The 27,892-nt window shown below is 40.9% G+C and overlaps 1 protein-coding gene across 8 annotated transcripts in view; it reads left to right on the top strand.

The window, feature by feature from the left end:
• The window catches only part of RBMS1 (RNA binding motif single stranded interacting protein 1), a 204,907-nt gene that overhangs the window by 78,189 nt on the left and 98,826 nt on the right, over nt 1-27,892 (top strand). For 2 of the 8 annotated variants that reach the window (XM_054562550.1, XM_054562548.1), the window contains exon 1: nt 20-402. The exons of the other annotated variants lie outside the window; for them this stretch is intronic. In XM_054562550.1, coding sequence (XP_054418525.1) covers nt 334-402 — 69 coding nt within the window. In that variant the 5' untranslated portion in view covers nt 20-333. Of the gene's footprint in view, nt 1-19; nt 403-27,892 lie in introns of those variants that run through there. 8 annotated transcript variants of the gene reach the window in all.

Below are 27,892 nucleotides of genomic sequence, written 5' to 3'. Positions count from 1 at the left end.
GTTGAGGCCACGGTAGGTGGGAACGCGGCAGCGCTGCTCCTCCGCTGCCGCCGGGAGAGACCGCGGCGCCGCCAGCTCTGCGCGCGAACTCCCGTCCATGGCACGCAGGGCGGCGGCCGTCCGAACTGTCCGAGTCTCTCCCGCCGCCGCGCGGCACTTTTAGGCGAGTCCGGAGGTCGAGGGCGGAGGAGAAGTCCGCTCGCAGCTGCAGCCCCCGCCGGCCGCCGCCGCGCGGCGAGAGGGAGTTCCCAGAGCGGCCGCGGCCCCGCGGGCCACCCCCCCCGCCCGCGCCCTCCCCCTCGCGGCGAGGCTGCCCCGCGCCCGCCCGTCGCGATGATCTTCCCCAGCAGCAGCGGCAACCCCGGGGGCAGCGGCAACTGCAGGACGCCCTATCGCAAGCAGGTGAGGCGGCGGCGGGGATGCCGCGCGGAGGCCGGCGGCCCCGCTTTACAAAGGACGGTAGCGCTCGGCCGGGCACCGCTCTGCTCCTCGGAGGGACCGGGCTGGGCGGTGACCTTGTTTCCGAAGGAGGCGGCCCGCGGGGACGGCTCGGGCCGGTGACCTTAGCAGGGGAGATGCCGTCGCCACTGCCGGCCCGGCCGGAGGAAGGTGGAGGACGGGGTAGGGGCGGAGAGGCGGCGGGAGCCGGAGCGCGCCGGGCCGGGGGCTTCGCTCAGCTCTGCAACAAGTTTCGTTTTTGTTTTTGTTTTTTTCTGAAACCTTTGTGTGTAGAAGAGTACGATAATCAGTCGGAACAAGGGTTTGCAACAATCTTCACTTGGAACCTCAGAGAAGCTGCCCGATTCGTAGGGAAACCCGGAAGACCAATTTGTGTGTGTGTGTGTGTGTGTGTCTGTGTGTGTGTGTGTCTGTGTGTGTGTGTGTCTGTGTGTGTGTGTGTCTGTGTGTGTCTGTCTCTGTGTGTGTGTGTCTGTGTGTGTGTCTGTGTGTTCGCGTGCGCCCCCCTCCCATATATTTTAAAGAGAAAAAAAGAAAAACAGGAACTTGTACTGTCACTTTCTTAAGGTTTTCAGTTTTCAGAAGCACAGGGAAATCCTGTGACATCCTAGTTGCAGAGATAGTTGGATAAGCCTGAGTCATACACATGCCTTTTATTTTAATACCGTTTCATACATTTTTTAACAGATTGAACTCCAAAGGCACTCTAGTGGTTAGATCAAAATCCCCTGCCGGGAAAAGGAGTGGAGCTAGGAGCTTATAGTTATGGCCTTTTGTTTTGTTTTTCATCTTTGTTTTTAAAGGAAGGGTACTGAAGCCATGTTGTGATAAATCTCACAGATCCTTTCAGCAGCAGCAATAACAAAACCTAGCTTTAAATTATGTAAAAAATGTGCAGGTCTGTTTAGAAAAGGTTAAACTGATTTAGAGGTCACTGGCAAGATGCTTGTTGAGAAAACAAAAACAGGGTTGCAGATATTTTTCTTCCATAATAAATCTCTTGTGTACATCCTTAGCCACTGAGACAAATCAATTAAGTTATTATCCCAATAACGATAGAAGCAAACTGTATCTTTCCATGCAGACCATGACTCTGTTAAGATCGTGACAGATGACAGGGATGCCTGGTGGCTTTCCCAAAGGTGTTCACAGGATTGTTGATTCTGTTTAGTACTTTTTGTTCTCAAAGTCATTTTGGGGGGATGGGTTATGTCCTAGCATAAGTATATCTGAAAGTAGGTCTAATTTTTGTCAAACAGGGACGGTGTCAAAAAGTATTGTTTTCTGCTCTTTCGTTCTTTTACTTGCTACTTTTCCCTTAAAAAGGCTATAAACACATCATGGTTTGTGTGCCCCTCTGCTGTGCAAGTCAGTGGAACTTTTTTTACCTGGCTTATGAAAAGCCCTGCCCTTAAATTAAAAATCAAAAATCAAAAATCTGCATTTGGGACCTAGCTGAAGTATATGCTAAAATTGTCAAGATTCAGAAACAGGCATCTCTCAACTTCATGTGGCCTCATTTAAAATAAATGCCTTCAGGTCCAGCACACTCACATCAACTTCATAAATGGAGCCAATTTACGATAAATATTCTTATCCTGAACTCTCCTCCCCCACCCACCTCACTCTACCTGAAAAGAAGGCTAATTATGTAAAGGCCTTGTGTATTCATTTATTTGTTGTCAAAACCCGGCAGGGTGTTAGCTCTGAAATGGGGAAAGAGCTCTGAGGGCGAGGCCTTTTGCTGTGAGGGGCTGGAGGTTTTGTGTGTGGAGGGGGACAGCCTGCTGGTCTGGAGCACGCTGATAAGATGCTCTTCTTTTCACTGGGCTCTCCTTAGATTCGGAGACTAAAAGGGCTGACTGAATCAGAAAAACAAACAGACTTTCTTTTTTCTATAGGCAAAGAAAGAAATGAATGTGTAGGCATTATACAGACACAAGACCCCGGGTACCAGTGGTATTTGAGTCAAAGGTTTCTTTTGTTAGTATTTAGCCATTCACTGGGAAAGCACACTTCCAGCGCAGGGACCTGGTTACCACGAGTGACTTTGTGATCTCATCCTGGCTTAGTCTAAACGGGAAGTCTAATTAGTGCTTTGTATAAAGTTTGTGTGATGTTCAGCTTGCATCTTTCAATTCATATTAGTTCATTTTGATGAAAGAATAGCTAACTTTTAGATGTATAAAGCAGTTTAATTTTAATCTAGAAATATATACTCAGCTGTTAGAGATGATTACAAATACTTAGCGTGAGGGGGTTAGGGGAAGTTGACTGTGAGGAATACTTAAAAATAACCTTTAGAAAAAGGTACCATATATGTGTATATATATTTATATGTATTTATTTGTGAATGATAGTAGCAGCCAACTGTCTTTGAGCACTTACCTTACTGCCTGCTGGTCACTGGTCTAAGTCCTTCTGTGGGGTTAACTTATTTAGTCATCTCGATAGTCCTATGAGGCAGGTAATATAATAATATATCCCTTTTACAGTTAAGGAAACTGAGGCAGGTAATATCTTCACTTCACAGTTAAGAAAACTGAGGCATTAAGTAACTTGCTCAGTTTGTACAATCCAATGTAGTAAAGAGCCAGGATTTGGACCCAGGCAGTCAAACTCTTAAAACCACCACACTGTAAATGCCTGCTTACAGCCACGCCTCAACAGAAACTCATCCAGGGCCCACCTCCATCATTGCCCGTTGCTCTTCGGGTCTCCGAAGTCCAGTTGAGGAGTTCCTACCACCCTCTTTGGCGGGGGGTGGGCAGAGGCTGTGAGATTGGAGGTGAGGGATGAGATAAATTAATGCTGATGTGAATGGTGGGTTTGTGATATTTGGAAGCAGGATTGAAGTCAGAATATGGTACCTCTGAATGATTGTACAACTTCTTCTTAAAATTTTATATTTTATATGTACATAGGAGTCAGCCAGTTTCAGTTACAGCAGAGGTAGGAGGTGCTCATCTCCTTCCTTCCCCACGTAGTGTATCAAGGGCGTCCAGGAGCACTGATCTCTGGCATCATCTAGGATAAACAGGATTTTCCTGCATCACGGGCCTCAGAGCACATTAGAAATACACCTGCTTGTCTCGGGTCAAAAGTGAGAGGCTTTTGAGTGGAGTGATAGCCCAGTAAGCAGTATCTAGACAAGGACTGCTGGTTCATTCAGGTCTTGGAGGAGAAACGTCCTCCTGTTTATTGCCCATAACTTTCAGATATGCGATGATATTTCTTAAGCAAATCCAGGCTGATTGTATGAAAACAGCACTCCCACAGCCAAAACAAAAACTATTTACCGGGGCTTTCATAGTTGTGAAAATATTTTAGTGTGTTTTGAAAGAAAAAGTGCTTTATGCGGAAAAGCGTTTAAATATGGAATATGAATTGGAACTGTTTTCTTGAGGTAGTTGACTCCGTTATGTCATGTGCTCTGGTTTTTGTAAGTCATGGCAGGCAGCAAGCCCTTTTTGGCCACATAATGTGCTCTGGTGGTTCACCATGGGGTTTTGGGGTAGAGGAGTGTGAATGGCAAGAATTTTCATGGATGTGTATATATTTCTTGCTCTTTAGAGGTTCTTGCCAACTAATAGCTGTACTTGTTAAAGGTTGCTAACTTTGATGAGTGAAGTTCTTATCTCCCCAGTTTGAAGATTAACTGGGTGTAGCTTCACGTGAAGAATTCAACAGTGATTCAATTTAAGGGGATGAGGAACAAAGCTGTTGATTAATCCTCTTCAAGCAGTTTCTGTTCACAGCAATTTGTGTGTAGTAGATAGAGTTTTGTTAAAGTTTGAAGGTTAAAGTTGTGCATAGAAATATTTAAATGAACACTGTCTGAGCTAGTCCAGTTTCTTGTTTTTTTAAAAGAAGGTAAACATTACTGGAAATTAGCAGAAAATTAAATTGGTGTGCATAAGTAAGGCCTTGTCCTGTTTTTGTATTAGACTATCTGGGGGTGTGTGTGTTTCAATTTATGAGCCAAAGCAACTCTGTTTAACTATGTATCCATGGCCATTTGAAAGGTACAGAATTCTCCAGCAGTGCGAACCCAGGTTTCCTTCCAGGCACCCTTTTTGGCGTCCTACTGCATTTCCCATAGTTCACTTGAAGTTTTGATCACATTTCTTGATTTTTTCTTTCCTCCCTTTTAGAGACTGCTATCAGCTGGGCTCACCATATATTTTAATACTTTTCAAGCCCTTTCTTGGTCGTGGGGAAAGAGCCTGTCTTGTCCAAGTTTCTGAGAGTTTTTTTCCCAAAGCACTCTGCCAATAAGTTAGTATTTAAAGATACATATGATACTCCCCTCATAACCTCAGTTATATTTAATCTTCATAACATCCATATAAAGTAGAGAAGGATCAGGACTCTAGAGTGGGGGAATTTAAATATCTTAGGTGCTGAAAGCTAGGTCTCTGGAGTCAAGGGTTGTGTCTGCTACCAGGGAAAGGAGAAGGAAGCTCAGTCAAGAACAGCTGTAGCCCTACTCACTACACTTCCCTCTACTTGGCCTCCCAGAGACATGTGGCACGCAGAGCGTCCCAGATTTCAGCTGTGGGAATTGTAGCTCTGTAATTTATTAATGTGTTTTGTTTGTTTCGTAAAGGCCTTTACTCTAGGGTTGTCAGATAAATATACAGGAAGCCAGTTTAAATTGAATTTCAGATAAACATATAATGTTTTAGTGTTAGTGTCTCAAAAATTCACGGTACTCTGTGTGCGTGGATAGATAGATAGAAGTAGGTAGGTAGGTAGGTAGGTAGGTAGGTAGGTAGGTAGGTAGGTAGATGGATGGATAGATGGATGGATGGATGGATGGATGGATGATAGTGAAATCTAGCAACCTTACTCTGGGGAAGGCAATTCACTTTTTAAAACTAGTTATAAAAATCATAATTATCGACCATATTATTCCTACTTTTGTCACTTAAAAGTTTGCCTTTTTGCCTGTTCCTTGAGCCCTGATAATGATGCAGATTGCACATTTCAACTTCACCAAGCATCACTCGGTTTAACAGAGGGACCCTGGCAAAAGCTCTGGCCATCCCTCTTGCGTGCTTTTTCACTTCACCTCGCTAAGCCTCAGCTTCTGTGCAGTGAAGACAACAGTGCCCATTCCACAGGGTTGTTGTTAATCCTTCTAAGGTGTTATTATTATTAATGCCCCCAGAGAGCAGGCAGCAGCGGGTGGTCCTGGGAGGCTGTGTGTGTTCTTGGGACACCTTGACACAGCCTTTAGGAATGGACAGTGTTTAGAAAGTGGGGGCAGCCTCCAAAAGAGTAAAGACCTAGAACTTGAAAACAAGAGTCTCAACCATATTTGAACCAAAAGAAGTATAGAAGTGAATCCCACTATATTTTAAAACAGCTGTTTCTGTGTTATGCTCTTAGCAGAGTTTGCCCTTTCTCTGGAGAAAGAACAGCCTTTCAGTCTTCCTTTTTTTTTTTTTTTTTTTTAATCTTATGATTGGAGAAGGATAAAAAGAGCGCTGCTCACTCTTGTTGATGAAAAATACTACCTTTTAATTTGCTTAAAAATAGACAGATTTGATTATTAGTATATGTATGATGACTTCCTGAATTCTTTTCTTTGTCTTGTTTGTATATTTGGTTTTCAAAGAATGCCATCTTGGCATTACTCAGAAAAATAAACATTTTTTTTTTTTTTTTTGTCCTTGCATATGTGTAGGTGTTTGGTGGGCGTTTGTTTTTAAACTCACATCTGTGGAGAATGCTTTGTTTAACACATTCTAAAAGCTTGGTAAATTTTAAAATAGGATAGACATACCGTAAGGAAGGAAACAAGCTTTTCCTGGAATCAGGACTAGGTAAAAAAAAATTAAATGGAGCAAACTGAATTTTGCTTTTAAAATAATGAATCAATGTAGCTATTGTTATTTAATTCTTATTAAATGGCAGCAACAACAACAAAACTTGTTATACAAAGCAGTACCCTAACTTTATTCCTTTAAACATATGGAGTTTCACAACAATGTAATGTAAACTAGGGATGGTTATACTATTTGTTACTTGTTAATTTTGTAAATACAATACAGTCTCAAAATACATTAAAAATAGATTGGAAGAAAATATGCCAAAATTTTAACAGGTGTTTTCTTCTGTTTAATAGAAAGACTCATAAGTGACTTATTTTTATGATTCTTTACATTTTTTCCCCAACCTTCTAGTCCCCTTTGCTTCACACAATGAATGTACACTACTTTGGTTATCAAGGAAAAAATAGTGAAAAAGAAATCTAGAAAACTTTGCTATTTTACTGTCTAAAAGTTGTAGCGAAAACCCATGGGATTCATGTCACGAAGAATTTTAGCAAGTAGCACGTAGATGATGCTTGTTTCTGTGCCTGAGCTTTGAGATGTGGACTTTTCCTATTCTTATGAATTTCTATTCTTATTTTTACTGCAGACTTCTTAAATAACCTTTTCTGGAAGTCACCTATTTTTGATAGTTTCTATATTTATGAACTTAGTATTTTCATATTTTATACATAATTAAATAGGCCTGTGCTTTAAAAAAAATTTTTATAACATCAATTTATCAGTCAGTGAGGGGCAAATGTACTATATATATATATTGGAAATTTTATATTCTTGATTACTTTTTAGGAAAGTAGCTATTCTAAATATTGAGGAATTACCACTATTGTCTCTGATTTCATTTGACTTAATAGCTGCATTTAAATACAGCTATTTGTATTTAAATACAAATTTCCCCACATTTAATTTCTGTATTAAATATGAAAAAATTGAGATTGTTCCATTACTTATGTCAGAATTTTTTGGATCTATTTTATTATGAAGACTCATGATTGTCTGCATCACATACTTCCTTTTTAGTTTTAACTTTTTGAAAGGGCCGTGCAGTGGGAGGTGTGGCCTCTTTACAGGCGTCCTTATAATGGAACAGTGAAGGTTTCTGTAAGAAATACACGTGGTACAGATAATGTCAGCACTTTGCAAGCTGCTGTTACTTTGTAACCCAGGGGATTTTCAGCGCATCAGGGGAGCTTTAGGTGTGCACCAAAGTGTCTGCAAGACTTCAGTGAAAGGAGGGAGCACCGAGGGAGGAAGAGGGGAGAGTGCGGGTGGGGGGTGGGCGGGGGCGGTGTTGAGTGAAATAAAGAAAAGGAGAGCAGTATTGCCCTGTTAGGTTCTTCATTAGTTGATGCGATCACGTTAAGAAATCTGTTAAGGTCTCCTTGTTTTCGTGCTGTGTAAGATGGGTGCAAGTATATCCCCTCATTCTTGTGTACTGTTTCAGAATCTTACTTCCCCCTTTTATCTTTATACCATTCCAATCACCTAGAATATCCTTTCAGTTCTGTTCTAAGACAAGATCTCTATCTCTCCACTTCAGGGAACTGCCTAAAAAAAAATCACCCTTTTGGAAGACTATTTATGATCCACCCAACCCTACCTAGTCAGATATTTCCAGAAACAACTTTGTCTCTACTTTCCCTCCATTCTCAGTTTTAAAGGTCAGGCGCATCAAGGGTGTGGCTAAGTGCTTTCCTTTAACTGAAAGTTTAACAGAGACTCAGAAACATTGTGTTAAATTAAATTATTGAGTAACATAAGTTAAGTGGGTTTTGGAACAGACATCCTGCTGTAGGAAGTAAACTGTTGGTGTGCAGGGGATACACTGTTGCTGGTCAGGGGAGAGGCAGGTCAGGGAAACCCCTTAGCTGGCTGTTAAAACAGCTGTGAGATGGTGAGGACCCAAAAGAAGACAGTGAAATTGTGGGCATAAGGAACAATCCAATTTTCTAGACTTTTAGTCTATAAAAGCCACTGAGCCCAGGCTGGATAGCTCAGTTGATTAGAGCGTCATCCCACTATGCAAGGGTTGCGGTTCGATCCCCAGGCAGGGCACATAGAAAATCAGTCAGTAAATGCATGAATAAGTAGAGCAACAAATCTATATTTTTCTCTCTTCCCCCATTCCTCCCCTCCCTCCCTTCTCTCTAAAATCAATAAATTAAAGATATTATTTTAAAAGCCCCTAAAAATGTATGTAAAGTGTTGCATATATTATTAGCTCTTTCTTGGGGAGAGGTTCAGAGTGTCATCAGTTTGCCAAAGGGATCTGTGTACTTTAAAAGAGTTTATGCCTGCATGTGAAAGGAGAGGGAGAGGGAGGACTTCAAGGCGATGCCAATGTTACTAACTCAGCAGACAGGATCGTTGGTTGCATCATGGAAGGTGACATTTCGGGAAGAAGGAACATTCCAGCAAAGATGTGAACATAGAAAACATGAGCTTTATTATAGGGGAATAGGGACTGATTCTGGTTTGGTGGACTGTGTAGTAAAGGTTGGAGGGCAGGAGGGTTAGGGCCAAGCTTGCTAAAATGAATGAGAAAAGAGCCCGAGTTTGGAAGGCGAATGAACCCACAATTGAAATAAAGCTCTGCAGTGGATTTGGGGCAGTGTGACTGTTTTAGACAGAGTGGGCTCAATATTACACAGCAAGAATTAGGATTTGGCTAGTGACTGGCAGGATGGGGAGGGGGTGGTCGTGATAAGAGGGTCTGAGGTTTCTAGTCTTAAATGATTGGAAAAATGAAAAGTTACTTTAAACCTCTGTGTTCTGGGCTATTGTCTTACAAGGATTTATACATTTTTTTTAGGCGTGAAAGTAAATGGGAGGGGGTTGTGTTTGCTAAATGCTCAATTCTGATATTCCATGTCCAGGACCATGACGGATGCAAAAGGCCTTTCTGTGTCTAAGCCAGTCTTAGGAGGGAGAATTGTCCAGCCTAAAATGCTGGCAGCACCCACAGTGTGAACCTCTTTAAGAATACATTTTGGGTCCAGGAGAATGTTGTAAACATTTTTTACCGTTCCTTTGGGATTTCATAAAGTCATTGTAGAGGCTGTGCCACCTGAGTGCATGAATTTTCCTGTTTGGCTTGATTTCTCACATTCTTTTGAGTGGAGCCCTTATTCAGTAAGTGTTTTCCTTGATAGTGCCCATCATCTATAACTCTATAGCTGTCTGTAATCTCCATGGTATAACAAGGGTATTGATTATGTTAAAAGGTTTCTCACTTCAACAGGAGCGTGGAAGAAGGCCAGGTATGGTGGTGAAGGTGTTAGCATGTTCATCCGACAACAACCAAAAAAAAAAAAAAAGGAAGAAAAGAAAAAGAAAAATAGTTTCTGAGGAAAGTGATATGGTTTGGCCATTTTAATCTGGCCGCACGAATTGTGCCTTACCTACCAGGCAGTTAGAAGTGCAGAACTGAAGCTCTGGGCAAGAGGCTCAGAGCCTCCGTAAGGGTAACAGGTGGGCGGGTCGCTGGGAGCAGATGAACGCGCTCCAGGGGAGACCGTGCCTGGGAGAGTCTGGGCAGACCTAGCGGGGCACCGATTCAGTCATGGGGAGGTTAGAAGGTGAGCCTTTGGCAAAGGAGCGGAACGAAATGGCAAAATACGGGGAGAACCCAGAGAGCGTCACAGGAACCCAGGAAGCACAGTCTCTAGATGGTGAGCTCTGTTAAATGTTTCCTTGAGGTAAAAGAAGGCAAAGGCTGACTGAGTGATAAGCTGGTGGCAATACAGTAGTCCCCCCGTTATCCATGGTTTTAGCCACAGTCCAAAAATTTTAAATGAAAAATTCCAGAAATAAACAATTCATACGTTTTCAATGCTGCTGTGAGCTGCAGGATGGAATGCCGCGCCCTCTCTCTCCTGCCCTGGATATGAATCATCCGTTTGTCCAGTGTGTATCCATTCTGTGTACACTTCCTGCCCACTCGTTAGTCACTTACTTAGTAGCCCCCACAGTCATCAGCTCTGCTGTCTTGAAATCACAGTGCTTGTGTTCAAGTCACTCTTGTTTTACTTAATAATGCTCCCAAAGAGCAACAGTAGATTGCGATAAGCCAAAGAGAAGCTGTAAAATGCTTGTTGCGTATCATCAGAAGGTCAGGAGTAGCTTAACGCTGTGTCGCAGTGCCGAGGTCATTCACCTGACTTCCTCTCGTTACATAGGCCCTGCATCACCTCACAGCATCACGAGAGGGTGAGTGCGGTACAATAAGATACTTTGAGAGAGACTACATTCACGTATTACATTATATTATTATAACGAGTCTATTATTCATTATTGTTGTTAATTTCTTACTGAGCCTAATAGATACACTTTATTAGAGGGATGTGTGGATGAGAAACACATAATGTGGACAGGGCTTGTACTGTACACAGTTTCGAGCATCCACTGGTGGTCTTCAGATGTGTCCCCTGTGGATGAGGAGTGGGGCGGGGCTGATGTATTCTCTGGAAGGTCTTGAAAACCTTTGAAACAGAGGCTTCAGTAGAGTAGTATGTGAATAGCAGGGCAAGGAAGGGGGCTGGAGGCAAGGGTTGTAGAAAGCACAGTCCAAAAGCTTTAAGGAATGAATGAGTGGAGAGGGGGTTTCTTTAGAAAAGTCAGGAATCAAAAAGGAAAGAGAGTCCCTTCAGACAGCCTTGAGGCCGGATTACTTTAGTATCTTTCTGTGGTTGTAGGTAGAGCAAGGTAATAAATAATCGAGGGAATAGTTAGAAGTAGTTTTTTCTTTTAAGAAAGACTGAGGCAGCGTTGGTGTTACGGGAAAGGGATTTGAGAGAGTTTCTCATCAGTGCTGCAGGAAGGAGGAGGGCGGTTATGCTAGGTATGTTGAGGAGGAGGAAGGCCCGTGAAGCTCTCCACCTCTAAAAGCGTCCATTTCAGTAAAGAGGCTAGGTCATTTCTTAAGAATTTGTAAAGAGGGAAAAAAAAGATGGGATTCTAGGCTTCAAGAGTGTGACAGAAGATTTGGAATAATTGCTCTTGGGAGTTTGGCGATCATTCACATAGAGAGAAGTGAAAGGAGGACTGTGCTGCATGAGGGTCCCTGGGAGTTCGCTGGTCTGAGTCGGCCAGATGTTTTGACTTTTTTCCCAGCAGTAAAGAGGGGCAAAGAGCCTGGGTAATGAACTCCTGTCGGGTTTGGCATTGGTAAGGTGAATAGGTATGAAAATTGAAAGCATTGTTAGGAAGGTTAAGGAGACAAGTGAATTGAGAGAGAGAGAAGAAACTTTGAGGACAGTGAGGGGCATGAAGTTCTGATAAGATAAAAAGAAAAGTGAGTGAAGGAGAGAGACCAGAGAGGAAATACCATGGTGAAGATCTTCAAGGCAAAGTAATTCCAGAATCTTACCTTGTAGTTGTTGGAAGGATTAAATAAGATAATACATATGTGTCTCTCTGGCGTGTCCTAAATGCTCTGGTGGGTACATTTATTAGATGTGGCTCTTGAATAATTTATACCTCCCTATAACTACTGTTATGTTGTGTAAACAAAGTCGTATTTCAGACTTCAACCAACCATGAACCACAAACCAAAATAAAATACTATTTTTTAAAGCGAACCACAAGCCCAACTTAAGTTTCAAAATAGACCTTCAAATTATTTCAAAATATCTTAACTTGCTTTTAAAGGAAAAAAAAGTGAATCTTTTCTAATTATTTCTCATCAAACTTGTAAGCTCTCTGAAAGGAAGGGGCTAATAATTATTGAGTGCTCTCTATGGACCAGGCATAGGTCTGGGTACTTTCACATCCACTCTCTCTCACCTGCAACACCTCTGTGAGATACTTCCTCTTATCCCTGTTTCATAGATCAGGATGGTTTAAGTTGTTTGCCCCAAATCCTGGAGCAAATGGGCCAGAATTGCTACCCAGCCTCAAACGCCTCTCTTTCCAGTAGACAAGTAAGAATGCTCTCACAAGGTTGCTTTTGAAGAAAAAGAGGTGGACTTGGGGGTTGAATCCAGCTTCATCATTTATTAATTTCATTACTGTGAACATATTTCTATAACTTTCTGGACCTTAATTTCCTCAGTGGCAAAACTAGATGTAATAGTTACTTAATGTTATTGAGATGATTAGATGAGCTCCTATGTCATATGTGACAGTACCTGGCACAGGTGCTCTGTCTGCATCCCTTCTTTCTTGGGGTGTCACCTAACAAGTCAGTTTACACAAGGGGGTCTTGGAAGATGGGTCAAGGGAAGCCTGAAATGATAATAGGGGTAGAATGTTGCGATCATTCCATTCATTAGCAGAAAGTACTTTGTGACGAGAAAGATCTAAAAGGGAAGCTCAGTTATTATCATTGGTAAAATGGAAATGATTTTTTGACATCCTAGATGGTGGATCAATGAGTTTATGTAAGGTAAAGTGCTTTATGACCTGTAAACACTTAGGGATGTTGTTATGGTTTCTGAAATGGATGCCTTAAACTCTTAGGTGAGCATTTTGCCTCTTTTCAGACATCTGATTTTTAAATTCATGGAGTTTATTGTTTAAAGCTCCTTTCCCCAAATTGTGTTCACTAATATACTTGGCTTTTATTAAATGTTGAAAGTGTTCCAGGAATTAAAGTATTCAGTGTTCAAAGAAACTTGGGAAACACTACATACTATGTAGTATTGTTTTAGAGAGTAACAGTATAAAATTAGCAGTAAAAAGCCTCTGAGAAGTCTTCAGCAAAAACATTTGTCTAACTTTGTGTATTTCATTGTTTCCTAGAATTATTTGCTTATGGAACCATTTAGAGCTAGAATATTTATTAAATGCCTTCTATTGAACAGGTTGGGAAAGACTTACTTAAAGGGACCTTTTGCATTTTAGAGTTGGAAGGGACTTTAAAGATTAGTTATTCCAACCCTTTCAAGTAAGGGATTTAAAGTGCAGAGACATTGAATAATTTGTCCAAAATCTCACAGCTCGAAAAGCCTGAGTCTTCTAACTCTTAGTGCCCCGCCACTCTACCTTACAAGCCTCGGCTTTCCCACGTGTGGCACACCCTCGCACCAGTGTTTTCAGGATTGTTTTCATATGAGGGTTGCTTTTTTTTTAATCATTCTATGACCAAGTAGGCCCTTAGGGATGGTAATGCTGCATGTTATTTTTAGACAAAACAAACGACTATCATCTCTTTCATTTTTAATTTCTCCTCTCGTAAGGTTAATTTTCACACCTATTTTATTGCTTCTTAAAGCATTTATGAAGTCAAGATTACTGACTTGGGAAATCAACCTAGTTTAAAATATCAGTGATCTAGAAAACCCACACATTATAATTATTAATGAATGTACTTTTGTCCTCTAAATTGTCTTTTTTCATGTAATTGGCTGTGGGTAGATGAATTTACGTATTTTAGCTCCTTCCTGCCAGACTTTATTACAGCATGCAAAATTTGCTCTGTGGTTTCTAGGTTAAGTTCCTGTACAGAGAAACCACAGTGAAAAATTTATAGCACATCTGTGATGAATGCCCATCTAGGACATGCTGCTATGTGTTCCTGAAAAATCTGAATGACCAGTTTATTGCCCTTTGTTATAATTAAGATTTATTTCAGGCATGAATAGTTCACTTGTAGCATTTCTCTTTCTATGCATTTTAAAGTTCTTAGTTTTACTAAGTCTAAAGAAAAGTGGGTGTCTCTCAGAGACCCTCTCTGATTATTTCATGAAAATTTACCCTGATTGAATCCTGAGAAATGATACTAGTGTTTTGAATGAAGTGAAAGGAAATAATATCTGCTATATTATGTGTATCACAAAAGAAACATAAAATATTGGTGCCGAAGGGTCTTGAGATCAGCTTTTCCACGTACTCATTTTAGAGGTGAGGATGTTTCAACATCATGCAGCTTAATTGTAACAAAGACAGGACGAAAACCCCTGTATCTTGACTACCAGGGTAATTTGGGCATTTACAAATAAATCCAGCTTGGATTATCATTCTTTAAGTCAATATTTTAGAACTTGTTATGAGCCAGGCACTGTGGTAAGCCTTGAAGGGAATAATAAAATGACCCTGTTCTCAACAGTGTAGTTTAAAAGGGGGCAGTGGAACAAATATGTAAATAACTATATAATGGAGAAATTAATCAGTGCCTTAAGAGGTGCAGATATTTAAGAAGTACATAGCAAGAACATATCCAAATTAACTATCATGCTCCAGTGGACCTGAGTTTAGACTCTTTTACTTCCAGGTGTATTTAATTTGATTCCAGGTTAGACACAAGATTCTGAGTTGGCTGATCAGTTTTGTCCTTGTGTTGGTTGTCACCTTAGTTACTGTACCCTTTAATTGACTGTATTTGGCTGCTGCTTAGGGTGCTAAAGCAGAGTAGGGAAGAAAAGGAAGTATGTCTTCCACATTATTGGCATCACTTTATTGCCAAATTTGGTTATATTATTTCTTTAAAAGGAATGTGGAAAAACTAGAGAGCATTAAGAGAAATTCAAGCAAAAAAGATACCATTTCATCTTCTAAAAGGCCCTTCCTATTTTCATTCTTTGATAGTGAAGTAGGACTGGGAAGTAGTATCTGTGGAGTTGGCATTGCTGACAAAAGAAGAAATCAATAAAGGTTTGCATAGGAATTGCTCATACATTTTGTAGACTGGGGTCAACAAATGTTTTCCTCTGAAGGCTTCTTATTTTAGGCTTTGCAGGCCATAAGGTCTCTTTCTTTCACAATTACTTAGCACTGCCTTTGTAGCTCAAAAGCAGCCATAGATAACACATAAGTGAGTAGATGTGGCTGTTTTCCAAAAACTATTTTGAAAAGCAAGTGGTGGATGGGATTTGGCCTGTGGACGGTAGTTGGCAAACCCTGAATCTATAGAGTCCTTTGTTTGATGACTCTTTTACCAAAAGGTACACAGAAGTAATCGAAAGAAAGTGAAACTCAAACCAGATAATAATGATACGTATTAGCACTATCAAAACAGAGTAGACACAGAATAAAACCAAGTGAATGTAGGCCTGATTTATAGCTTTGATCAAAAGGTTTTGGATTAAAAGCTCAATCTTGACAAGATACTTTGTTTAGTTCTATTTGGGGAGGCATCATTCATGTATCTATGTAATCAATTCTACCTTGGTCATTTTTTATATTTTGAATCCCTAAGACTTGGCTGTAAGTGTGAAGTGGTGAGACAAAGAGCCATGGGAAAAAACAGAAATAGCATCCCAACACTAGAATGTTAATTTAAAAAAAAAACAAAACTTTTTTTTTTTAATTTTAAATACTAATTGTTATCAAAACAACCTGGCCCATACTACTCTTGCACCTGTGTATTAGTCAGCTAGGGCTGCCGTAACAAGGTTCCACAGAGTGAGTCAACAGAAATTAATTTTTTTACACTTCTGGAAGATAGAAGTGCCAGTTGAAAGAGTTATCAGTAGGGCCATGCTCCCCCTGAAGGTGGCGGGAAGGATCTGTCCCAGGCTTGCCTCCTGACTCCAGTCTTCACCTCTCACTCTGCCTGTGTGGATGTCTGCCTCTGTGTATAGATTTTCCCTTTTTTTTATAAGGACACTTAAGTCGTGGTGGATTAGGACCCACTCTGATGATCTCCCCTTAACTTGATTACCTTTGTAAAAACCTATCTCCAAATAAAGTCACATTCTAAGACAGTGGAGTTAGGGTCCCACTCTGTCATTTTTAGGGCAGGGGGGAGGGGGACAATTGAATACACATCAACCTAGTACCAGGTATTCATTCACCTTGGGCAGAAATCGTCATGGACCCAAAATAGCGCTCAAATGCTTCGTGACTCACTCCTGGTCACATTAGCTTTCATAACAGAAATGTTATACTGGCGGTTCAGTTAATACATAACGTAAGGAAATGTTTCTGGCCTGCAGGATAAAAGTTATTTCTGTACAGACATGGCTTAAACATGTAAATGGCTATGGAAGCATCCATTCCAGTCATAATCTTCAAGGATCTTGAGTAACTCCTGATCTGCTCAGCCCACGTTCCTACCTGCCACTCCAATCAGACGTTCTTTCCTGGATTTTTGAAGTCCATTTTATTCCTTTCTCTCCTTCAAGCTTTTTGTTACCTATCACAAATAGACACAGAATTCTGTCTTCTCCTCTTCACGCTTACATTCCTCTTTTTAAGTTGAGGTTCAAGGTCTGCCTCTTCCAGGAAGGTGATCTGTGTGGTCTCCCTTTTCTGCTGTCCCTGCTGTTACATTAGAACAGAATTCTGATGTGTTGGTTTCCCATTGACCACATCTCAGTTAGGGTGTGTATGTGTGGGCGGAGTGGGAAAGCAATAATGCCCTTTTTATTGAGAAGGGAATGATTTGCACCACTACCCATTAAGGCATCAGGTTACCTCTGGGGACCTGGAATGGGAGTGAGTTCCTGTAGTTATTAGGCAAGTCCTTCAGAACAGGGAAAGATTCTTGCCATTTGTAAGTTTGTTTTGAAAGCTATTAGAGAGCTGTAGTTCTGCAAGGATGTGAAGTGGCATCAAAGCATCTTGAGTCTTATACTGAATATGTTGTTCCATTAGAGGTGAAATTTCAGTTCTCAGTTTTTACTTTTTGTTCTTTTTTTCTTTTTCTTTTTGGAATACTGAAGACATATCTCAGATGACACCAGCTTTTTATTTTTAAACAGCCATATTATTTACTATTTCTCTTTATAAAAGGATTCCTTATTATATGTAACTGTTGCTTAATTGCTGAGTTGTTTGGGTGCCTTTCTCATTACTAACTAGATTGTTTTAATGTTTTTGAGCACGGGAGCCTGAGTTTCTTTGCAGCATACTGTTTATGCAGCATAGTGTTTTATACGTATGAGTATATTGTGGGGACAATATTTGCTGGCTTTATTTTCAGGTTTTCTTTAAAAATCCCTTTTCCTTACTTTACTGCATTTAAGACATGTATTTGCTTATGTAGAATTTTCAGAAACATCCATTATGTGAAAACTTACTTATAAGTCATTATTCCAGCAGCAATTTATCAGTGGTTGGCAGTGCTCTGTGTCAGGGAATGTACATTTCTGCCCCTGATGAGGTCATTGGGTATACAAAAGCAGCCACTTTCTCAATTTTTTAGTTTATTATTTTTGTTTTGGGGTACAAATAGTCACATAAACTCAAGTAAGAATCGAACACGTAGAATTCAATCGATGACTGAACTGGGACAGAAAGATCTAGTCTTGTGACTGTGTAGGAGAGGCACTGTGGTAGTCCTCCCCCCTCCCCCACCTCGGGAAATCTTCTAAGCAGATGAGTTTATATTTGCTTATACCCAGCGAAATATGTAGGGTTGTAACCTAGAGATGAGCATTGAATTCTCTTTATGTCAGTTAGTGAGAAGCCATGAAAATCTCTCACATCTGCAGAAGGGTTGGTAAGAAGTGTCAAATCAGGGAAACTGAGATTTGCTTGGATCAGCTGATGGAAAAGAGGATCTGGAGGCTGTGGCTAGAGGGTGTGCAGTTTTCAAACCAGGCGACGCCTTTTCCTGCTGGCAAGACAAAGGATCAACTGTCATTTGGAACAGTTGCAAGATAGACCCTGTGGGGAGCAAGGGACAAGATGGGAACTGCTTTGTGAGGGGCACAGTCACAGCCAGAGTGCTGGGGTGTACGTGGGTGGGGAAGCCCCGGGCCCCTGAAGACGCAGATCGCTGTAGAGACCACAGTGTAAACCCTCCAGGGTACACAGGGCATGAGGGTCTCCGAATTCCCAGCATGTGTCACCGTGGTTCTCGCCTTTACATAGGCATTTCCTAAGGTGTGGTCCCAGGACCATCTGCATCCGAATTTCCTGGGGTGTTTATTAAAAGTATAAGTTCCTGGGCGCCATGACCTCAGCAATACCCAAACACGACAGGGGCATTTTCTGGTCTCTAAGTGATGTAGAAACTCACTGAGGTCAGAGGACCACTGGGTGGAATATTCCTCAGAGGAGTGCTGCCCATTGGAATTTTTCCGTGATGAAGAAAAAGCTATAGTCTAAAGCAGCAATCATTTAAGTCCAGGGGCCATGCCGACAGGAAATGTAATGGGTGCCAAGTAGAGAATGACAGCGTATGATAACGAGTCAAAATTGGGTCCAGAGGAAAACTGGGACACATCTCTTAAGGCTGACAGCAGAAAAGCCCACAGCCCATGTCCCTTGGAAGCATGGTTGGTCAGAGTGCTGGACTAGCTGGGCTGTTGCATTTGAGCCATTCTGAGTTCCTGTAGGAAACCAGAAACGGTTCCAAAGGTCAGTCTGTAGATATGCTGAGCAGGCGAAGATGCCACAGCCAGCTGTAAACCTCAGGGACCAGATGAAGATCTTTACAATCCAGAATACAGAACGCTTTTTTCATTTTTTCCTGCTGAGTTTTTGGCATACGTGTTTTCCAAGTAACTGCCTGGAGTGTGTACGTGTGTCGGGGGGTTGGGGGGAAGGTGGGCCCAGGGCTTGCTGTGTGTCTTGTTGTGCGAGGACATAGCAGGGAGGAGAGATTCCTGAGCATCTCAGAGTCCCAAGAGAGGATGTGATTGAGCAGGTTTCCATTTTCTTTCCCTCATTGACCCTCTTCCATGCCGTCTCTGCTGTATACGCAGGGTGGACAGGACCGCCACTGGCCGCAGGCAGGGAGGTATCCAGGGCTGACACCGCAGCAGAGGCTCCACACCAGCTGACAGCTGTGCAGTCAGACGCGAGCCGGGTGCCCAGCTCCTTGCACATTCAAGTCCACTTCCTCTGCTTGCTGAGCCATGATCTACAGAACTCGCTGGTTACTGTTAATTTTAGGAAGCACCATTTAGTTATTGAAAGCTCTTGCTAAAATTTAGAGATTTAACCTGTTCTTGTTCATTCTGCCTAAGGGAGTAGTGCATGAAGAATCCTTAGAATGAAACGAATAGTTACTGTAATGCAATCTCATTTTCCTCAGCCTTTTCCTTATCATCACTACTTCCCCAATCCCATTTACTGCAGCTAAAGACCACATTTTGAAATGTTTAACTTCTGTATTGACAGCCATATGTAGGCCTCTTGAATAGTCAGAAGGGAAAAGCAGCCAGGAAGTCAAGAGGTGGGTTAGTCTTAGGATTTGATAAACCAGACAGTGAATGTCTTGTGATAAGATTTGTTGAAAATAGCAGCTTGTACTTGATGTATAAAACATGCCTCTCAGTTCTTCAGATAACATCCTGCCAGGAGGAAGCACCCTTCCGAATAGAATGACAGTTAGCAAAAAGATACCACACAATGGAAGGCAGGCCCAAGTTTCAACAAAAGAAGGGTCAATAGGAAGAAGCAGTCATAAAATCTTGTAGTTCAGTGAAAAATATTAAGGAAAATCTAATATGACGAGATATGTGAAATGACGTGTGTGGTTGGTTTGGCCATAAATGAGTATCTGCCAACAAACTAATTTAGCTGCTTAGACCATTAGCGTGTCATTTTACCTACATTTAATATAATTATAATACTTAATTTAAGAAAGAAAATCATCCTGCTGCATAAATATTGAAAGTTCTAATCCAAAAGTTCACCTCTAATTGAAATTTAATTAGGACACATTTTTTTTCATAGAAACATTGTATTTGGTAGGTTGGTTCCTAGTAGACTCCCAGGTCAATCCCAAAGACCATAGTCTTCTAGTGGAGTTTTAGAACTGAAGCTGTCTCTTGTGAGCAAAGGGCTGTCATATGATACTCGTAGGTGAGGTGGAGGAAGGAAACACCTTTTTCTCTTCTAATAATCATAGTGAAAAATGTAAATTAGGTGGCTTTTTGCACCCTTCCTCCTCTCTGAAGGTCAAGAATAACAAAAGTTAGGCACCTCTAAGGGACCATATGCACATCTTTAAATTCCCTTGCTGATGCTGCTCTCAACTGACTATTTTATCACATCGTATCCTGGAGGTTTGGGGATTTATTAAAGAGGGACTGTAACCCAAGCATCTGTAATTGGAACTTTGAGTGGTGAAAATACCCAAGTGATAAAGTCCAGGGAATAGGAAAGGCTTGATCAGGCTAGCCTTTCCAGGGAGCCTTTCCTGGGGAATCAGCCCCCCCCAATTTTATCTGCCTTTAGCAGCATCTTCCACTTTTAACCCACAGGGTCACTTTTATTTTGCTTCTTTTTTTTTTTTTTTCCCCCTGTAACTGGGGCTATGCAAAGGAGTCTCTGAGTAGGAAGAAGGGAACTGAGAAACTGCTTACCTGTACAAGTCAGTTTTAAGATTAGGACTGATCGTGCCTGTACTGGGCACAGCCCCTCGTGGCCATCTGGCTACCGAGTTTAGAGGGGGACATTGAGAAAGATGAACTCAAGTGCAGCTGACATTTATTGGGTGCTGCTTACAAGCTTGGCATTTGACTGAGGGCTCAACAGTAATTAGCTTGTGCAATCTTCACGACAACTCTGTGAGCTATAATAGATAGAGGGTATCGTACTCACTTTACAGATGAAGAAATGAAACTTGGAGATGTTAAAAAATAATTTGCCCAAGGTCATAGTGCACAGTTGACAGTGGTGCAATCTGAACTCGGCCAGTGGATATCAGAACCCATCCTTGCAACCCTCCGTGGTGTACTGCATCCTTAGAAGTTGTCTGGATGATGACATTTGTTTGGAGGTTTGAAGGACTGCAATTTGGGGGGGTGGGGGTAATAGTTATCATTAAAGATTTAAATTTGGATAAAAGAAAGGGAGGCTAGACTTGTTGTTATATGTTGTAGCAATTAGAAATGTTTTAGAAATAAATTGAGGCAACTGCTGTGTTGTAATGATACCCCACCTCACCCCCAGTCGCTATGCCATAGAGAAAAACCTTTGTGTATGAGACCGGACAAGATGCCCTGTTAAGTTTCTTCTGGATCTAATTATGGTTAAAGAATTCATGGTATTATAACTGAGTGGGTGCTTATGTACGGTAATTTTCTATATATGTTTTGATTAAAGGTTCAGGGTTTTTTTTTTAACTTTATTTATTTTTAGAGAGGGGGAAGGGGGGGGGACAGAAACATCTATGCGTGAGAGAAACATCAGTTGGTTTCCTCTGGTACACACCCCAGCTGGGACAGAACCACAGCCTAGTCACGTGCCCAGCCCAGGAATTGAACGGATGACCTTTCGCTTTGCAGAATGATGCCCAACCAATTGAGCCACACTGCTCAGATTTTTAAAAGTCAGATTAGGAGAGTCAAAAATCGGCATTTAGAGAAAGCCACTGTAGTGAGTTGCATAGTGTCTGCCAAGAAATTCATATCTAACTGGAACTTCAGAATGTGACTTAATTTGGAAATAAGATCTTTGCAGACGTAATTAGTTAAGGGTCTTGAGATTAAATTAAAGTGGCTTCAGGGTGGACCTTAAATTCAATGACTTGTGCCCTAATAAGAAGATAGGACACAGAGAGACACAGATAGAGATGGCCATGTGAAGATAGAGGCAGAGATTGGATTTGCGCCACCTCACGACAAGGACTAGCAGGAGCTACCAGAAACTGGAAGAGGCAAGGAAGGCTTCTCTCCTGGGACTCTCAGCGGGAGCACAGCCCTGCTGACACCTTGATTTCAGACTTCTGCCTGCTGAACTCAGAGTCAAGTTCTGCTGTTGTAATGTGATTTGTTTGTAGTGATTTGTTAGCAGTGATTGGTTACAGCAGCCACAGGAAGCTAATACAGCCATTTTCCCCATTGTCTCCATTTATATTTAACTTTGGTATCACTTGATGCACATATCTAATGCTGTACTGCACAAACTATAAGGTTTAAATTTCCTGACAGAAAGTAGTCGCATTTAAGTTTTATTAGTATTAAATGCATTTTATTTGCATTTAATTTAATTTTTTAAAGAGATGAGGTGCATTTCAAAGAATAGCTTGCTTTCTTTTTTTTTTTTTTAAAGCCATGTTAGAGTTGGAGATGGGTGGGTTTTGATTCATTGGAAAGAATTTTATCAGACCACTCAGATGACTCCATTAAGAAGTTAGTCTGAAAAAATTCTCCATCTTATACTTCTCCAAGGTTAAAAATCAATTAAAAGGATTGGAGTGAAGGTGTCATTTTTCAATTGAGAGTTTAATAAAGTGCATCCTGGAAACAACTGCCTGGCCAGATGTGGCTGTTACCAAAGGCCAGAGGCTCCAAAGTGATTACATATTTTTGAAGGTTTATAGTAATTCTGATTAATCACTTTTGAAAAGACAGATACCCATGTATATCATGTATCTAAAGGCAATAAGATTAAGATTATTACAACTCATACTTTCCTCTGAATTATAATTCTTAGTATCAATCATAATTTGTCTAGTGTCCTTGGTGTTTTGAAATTTAAACTAGCAATTTTAAAAGTCCACCTGTCAGAGCATTGGGAAATTGTTCAGAGGTGCTTCAGTCTGGAGAGAAAATACAGTAGTTTTCAGTGAAAGTAGAGATCTACTACTTGTAGATCATTAAAGATTGAAATTGGGATAAAAGAAAGGGAAGCTAGACTTGTTGTTATATGTTATAGCAATTAGAAATGTAAAAATGTTTTTTCAGCTAGGAAAACAATATGACCGATACAGTTCTCCCTAGATGTCAAACTCCTAAAATACTTAGGCTCCACCACTGTCTAGCTCTTGCTGACTTCTCTTACCCTCTTTTGCCCCAGAGTTGTTCAACATACAACATAACCACTGGATCAGTTACATGTACTCTAAGAAACGTCAGCATGTGTTTGTTCCCTGACCAAATACATGAAGCTTTTGGACCAGGGGCCTTGCCCTTCAGGGTAAGATTATCAGGCCGAATGTGGTCACAGGCCCTCACGGAGTTTCCAGGCTCCTAGCGGAGACTTGGTCTTTAATGCAAATGTGGAAATAATGTAAGTGTTAAAGCTTTATTGAAATTAAAATAGCATATATTTGGAAGATCTAAAGGATAGTGGACTTACTGTTCTCTAGCAATATTCCTTTATAGCACTGCTGTACTGTTGGTATGGAAGGAAGGAAGGACATGTCACTAAGTTCACTGTTTTGCTACCAGTGTCTTGAGCGAAACCTTTTGATTATGTTTTATTGATGGGCGTTAGGAAGGTTTTTGTAACTATGATATAGGTAAGCTGTTCATGGGAAAGGTTCGTTTTTCTAAAAACGGTAATCAGAGCTATTGTGTATCGCATAAAGTTCCCAATACAATGAAACTTAATGGGACACCCCTCCCTTATTCCCATTTTCCCTTCTACTTAGCTCCTAAAGGGGTTGTCAGAGTGGCCTTATTTACAACCAGACTGCCACCTCTTTGGCGATCTGGAGAAGATCTCTTTACTTCTGTTTCCTTATCTGTATAATGATGATAATCATACCTACCTTATTGTGATTAAATGAAAGAATACATACAAAGTACTTAGATTGCTTCAAAAATGGTAAATGCCTAACAATGTTAGTGATTATTACAATGTTAGTGAATGACACACAGCTCTAGAAAAAAAAATGTGTTCAATAAGTTGTCATGGTTTAAAATGTTTTTTTCCCTTTGGTTTTCCTTAGTTAGGTATTTTAAAAGACTGCCTAGATTACTCTGATAGTAAGAAAAAGATAAAAGTATCATAGATAGCCCCAACTAAAATGGGTAAACAAATAGCTAAACCTACCCCTTTCAGTTAAGGAAAAAAATACTGTTTTTTGGCATTTTGTCTATTTCTACAAGGATAACAGCTAGCAAGAATTTACATGTTAGCTATTATTGCAAGGCAAGATTGGATTTTGCAATAAGAAAAAATGAAGATGAAGTTAGAGTATATAATGCAGGCAAAGTTTCTGCATGTATTTCTGGGTGCAGCCGAATAAGATAACCTACTCAAGATTTTATGGATCAGTCTGGCATCGATATTTACCGTTTACATATGACCTTCTAAAAATGAATCCAGGCAGGATTAAATTATCCTTTAGATTTGTGTCTTTCTTAATTTGCTTGGCCATGGAAGCTCTTTTAAATAAGTAGGGTAATGTTTTACTTTGAACAGTTCTTGTGTAACTGGAGCAACTGCTGGTTACAGGGCAGAGCAAAGTCGCAGCTGGTGTCGTCTCCACTCTGCCATGAGGTGTGGGCCACCTCTCGGGCTTCCTTGCCACAGTGTAGACAAGGCAGCTTGCCCTTTAGTTCCTCAATTTTTTTCTATACTAAAAGTGGCAGTGCCTCGTTCTGACCTTTTTTTTTTTTTTATCCACCATTCTTTTTTGTTCATTTCTTTGTTCTATGCTCTGATTTTTAAATTGGACAGAGTACTGCTTTGAGATTAAATCTAGTACAAAATGTAAAGGAAGTATCAAATAGAAATTTAGGTAAACAGAAATTTAAAAACTGTATTCCGTCTTCATTTTTTAGCAAAATGATTTGATAACGTTTGGTGCTCTGAAGTTTCCATTCCCCTGCTTTGTGCTCACTCAGGTTGGTGCGCCTGGCCTGCGGCCGGCCCCTCCTAAATCTTTGCTCCCGTCTGCACTCGCCGGGCTGGGGTCCACAGCAGTTGCTGGGGCTCTGGACCGTTCCCTTTCCTGTGCTGTTGGCTTACTAGCGGCTTTGGGTTAGGTGGGGTGGGCTCAGAGAGCTGGTCCCTGGTCGCTGGTCATGGAGTGTGGAGTCTCCCAAAGAGTCGCCCAAAGCCAATTTCCATTCAGGCATAATCTTCTTCATAAACTTGTTTGTGTGGGGTGGGAAGAGATGGTGGTGTTTTCTTGCTTTGTGCATTTAGAAAGGCAGAGATTTATGAAACCCAGTTTGGGTACTTGCCACTTAGTAAATTATATTAATCTGGGGTTGTGATTGAGCATGAAGGATTGCATATTTTGATTATGGGCAACAAAGAAAGTGCATTTTATTTGATAACTGTAATGAAAGTAAGTAAAATGAGAAGAAAAAGGCATAGGCAAAATGCAAGTTTAGTAATAGTACTGTGTTGCTGTGGGATGTGGGATCCCCACACCAGACACCCCCAAACACAGAGGTTCTGGGTATTTGCTCTAGAAGACCAGGACTTTATTTACACCACCCAAGCTCCCTGGGAAAAGAAGCCTACTCTCAAATTTTCAGTAACCAGCGATGTATACATTTAGCTCATATGGTGTAGGGGCCCAAACTAATGCTTTGTAATGAACTTTAGCAAAAGAAAATACGAAGGTACTCAGGGCGAGTAATAGCTTCACTTCTTTTTTTCCTTTTTTCTTTTTTCTTTTTTTTCCCCTTTTTAATAACTCCCTACTCTGAACCAAGAGTATTGTGAAATACTTTGAAAACTAAGAAAAAAAAGCCATGTCTGGTTTACATAAACACTGAAACAGTTTCCCAGATTCTGCTTACTGCAGAATGAGGTTCTACTTCAGTTTATCTTTCAGAAAAGATGAAGAGAGGAATGCACCTTGCCAGCATTTGCGTTGGTGAGCTTCCAAGGCACTCGATACTCCAAGGGTGATAGCATCACTCCTGAAGTGATTAGACAGTAGTGCAGGGGCCAGCTCCCTAAAACAGAGGAAACTGAGGAAAGTCTCCAGCCTATTGCTGGCAGTAGCTATTCTAAGAATGTAGTATCCATCAAGAGAAGCCCGACATGTCCAAAAATTTGTCCCTGCAAAAATGGAGAAATGCTTATCAAGTTGAAAGAGAAACAGTTCCCCAAGTATACTGGCCAGCTGCTGGGATCAGGATTCACAGACCTATTTGGACTTCTGGAGGAAAACCAGCCCTTCTTGGAGAATTCATATAAGTATAGTCATTTTGATGCTTCAGGATAATAGCCAACACTGGAATACATAAAAGGAAAATTCTTACAACTATTATTTTTTGTATGGAAACAGGGTTGAAGACAGTGGGTGGACAATTCTAGTGATTCTTCAAAAGTTTCTAATCTAAGTCCATTAAACTGTCAGTTGACCCTAAATGTACATTTCTGACAGGAAGGCTCCAAACTGCTATAATTAATGTTAGATTTTTATATCTTCTTGTAGATGGTACACTTAATGATTGTGTGTTCTATTCACACATTTTAACTATAAATACAAAAACAGAAATGCTGGCATTCGTAAGAATTTTTTAGGAATTGTAAATTTAATACATGGTGTGAGCCACCACCCCCGCTTTTTGGTAAGCAAGAAACTAGATATTTAGCGTACAGTAGACATGGACATCCAAGTAAATCATCTAGAAATATGAGGTGGAGGGAATACAAGGTATGAAAGAGGATGTGCAAAATATATACTTTTTCTGTAATGTCTTTACAGAACTAGCATGTAAGTTTCCTTTTTATGACTCATTAAGAAAACTTGGCATGTACTTCATCTTTGCTGCAATCCTTGTGGCAAACAAGAGCTGGTACTTTTTGACACTGGGGGTGGAAATGGAGACCTAGTCCTACCTTAAATTAGCTCTGTGACCCTGGATATATATGCTTCGGCTTCTCTGGGCCTCGAGTTTCCTGAAAAGTGAAGACTTGGATAAGATCAGTGCTTCTTAGTATTTTAAAAGCCAAGCCCTCTGATAAAAATAAAAATAACTGTCTGCACCTCCACTCCTCAGACCCATCTCTTAAGATTCTATTGTACTTCCAGTTGGGAATCATTGGATTGTATGATCTCTGATCTCTCTCAGCTCTAACATTTTGTGACTCGACTGGTAATCAGATGAACAAAGATTATCTCATTTTGTGAATAGATGCAGATTGCTCCTTCTTAAAGCTGGAAAGGGACATTTCTAAAATTCATCTTCACTGAGTACTCACTGCCTTCAGTCTTGTTCTGTGCTTGTATGATGCCACCTCAGAGCTTGCTAGCGCTGCAGAATCTTGGCCCCACCTAAATGCTGAGTCGAAATCTGCATTTTTACAATGCAAGTGGTTCTATGTTCATCAAAGTTTGAGAAAAGCAGCAGACCACTGTTTTCTAACCTGCAAGTGACAATATTAGTGGGATCTCAAATCAATTTACTGGTTGCTGTCAGCATTTGTTTTTTGAATGATAGAGACAAGAAAAGACAATAAGGGTACAGTGCATATGGTAAAGGGAAATAACTCACAAAATTTTTGTTTCAGTTTTGTATGTCTGTGCCTTTCTGCACATATACAGGGTTGAGATAGCAGGCAAAAAGTTAATTTTTAAGGTGGGTTTTAGGCAAAAAAGTTTTTTTTTAAAGCCATTGTGTTTTGTATCTCAGAGACAGCCATCAACTTACTCCCTTTTATTTACTCACACACAGCCACACAGAGAGACGTAGAGATACAAGATAAAGAGCTCTACTGTACTGATTACCCAAGTTGTATCAGCTACAGGCTACTGGATTTTATCATGAGAAAGACATATAATCATTAATTTTTCCTTTAAGGTTTTATTTATTTCTAGAGAGAGGGGAAGGAAAGGAGAAAGAGAGGGAGAAAAACATCTGTGTGTGGTTGCCACTTGCGCCACCCCCCACTGGGTAGCTGGCCCGTAACCCAGGCGTGTGCCCTGACTGGGAAAGAGGGGGGCGACCCTTTGGGTCACAGGCCGGCGCCCCAGCCTGGCTCAGCCATACCAGCCAGGGCTGTATATAATCATTAATTTTTTATAGTAACTTAAAACTTTTTCCTGTTGATGATGT

The sequence above is a fragment of the Pteronotus mesoamericanus genome, unplaced genomic scaffold, assembly GCF_021234165.1.
Source record: "Pteronotus mesoamericanus isolate MK-2021 breed Mesoamerican mustached bat unplaced genomic scaffold, CSHL_Meso_final scaffold_651, whole genome shotgun sequence".
NCBI classification, from domain to species: Eukaryota; Metazoa; Chordata; class Mammalia; order Chiroptera; family Mormoopidae; genus Pteronotus; species Pteronotus mesoamericanus.
The sequence above is the reverse complement of the archived record's forward strand: the minus strand, read 5'-3'. Positions and strand labels throughout refer to the sequence as shown.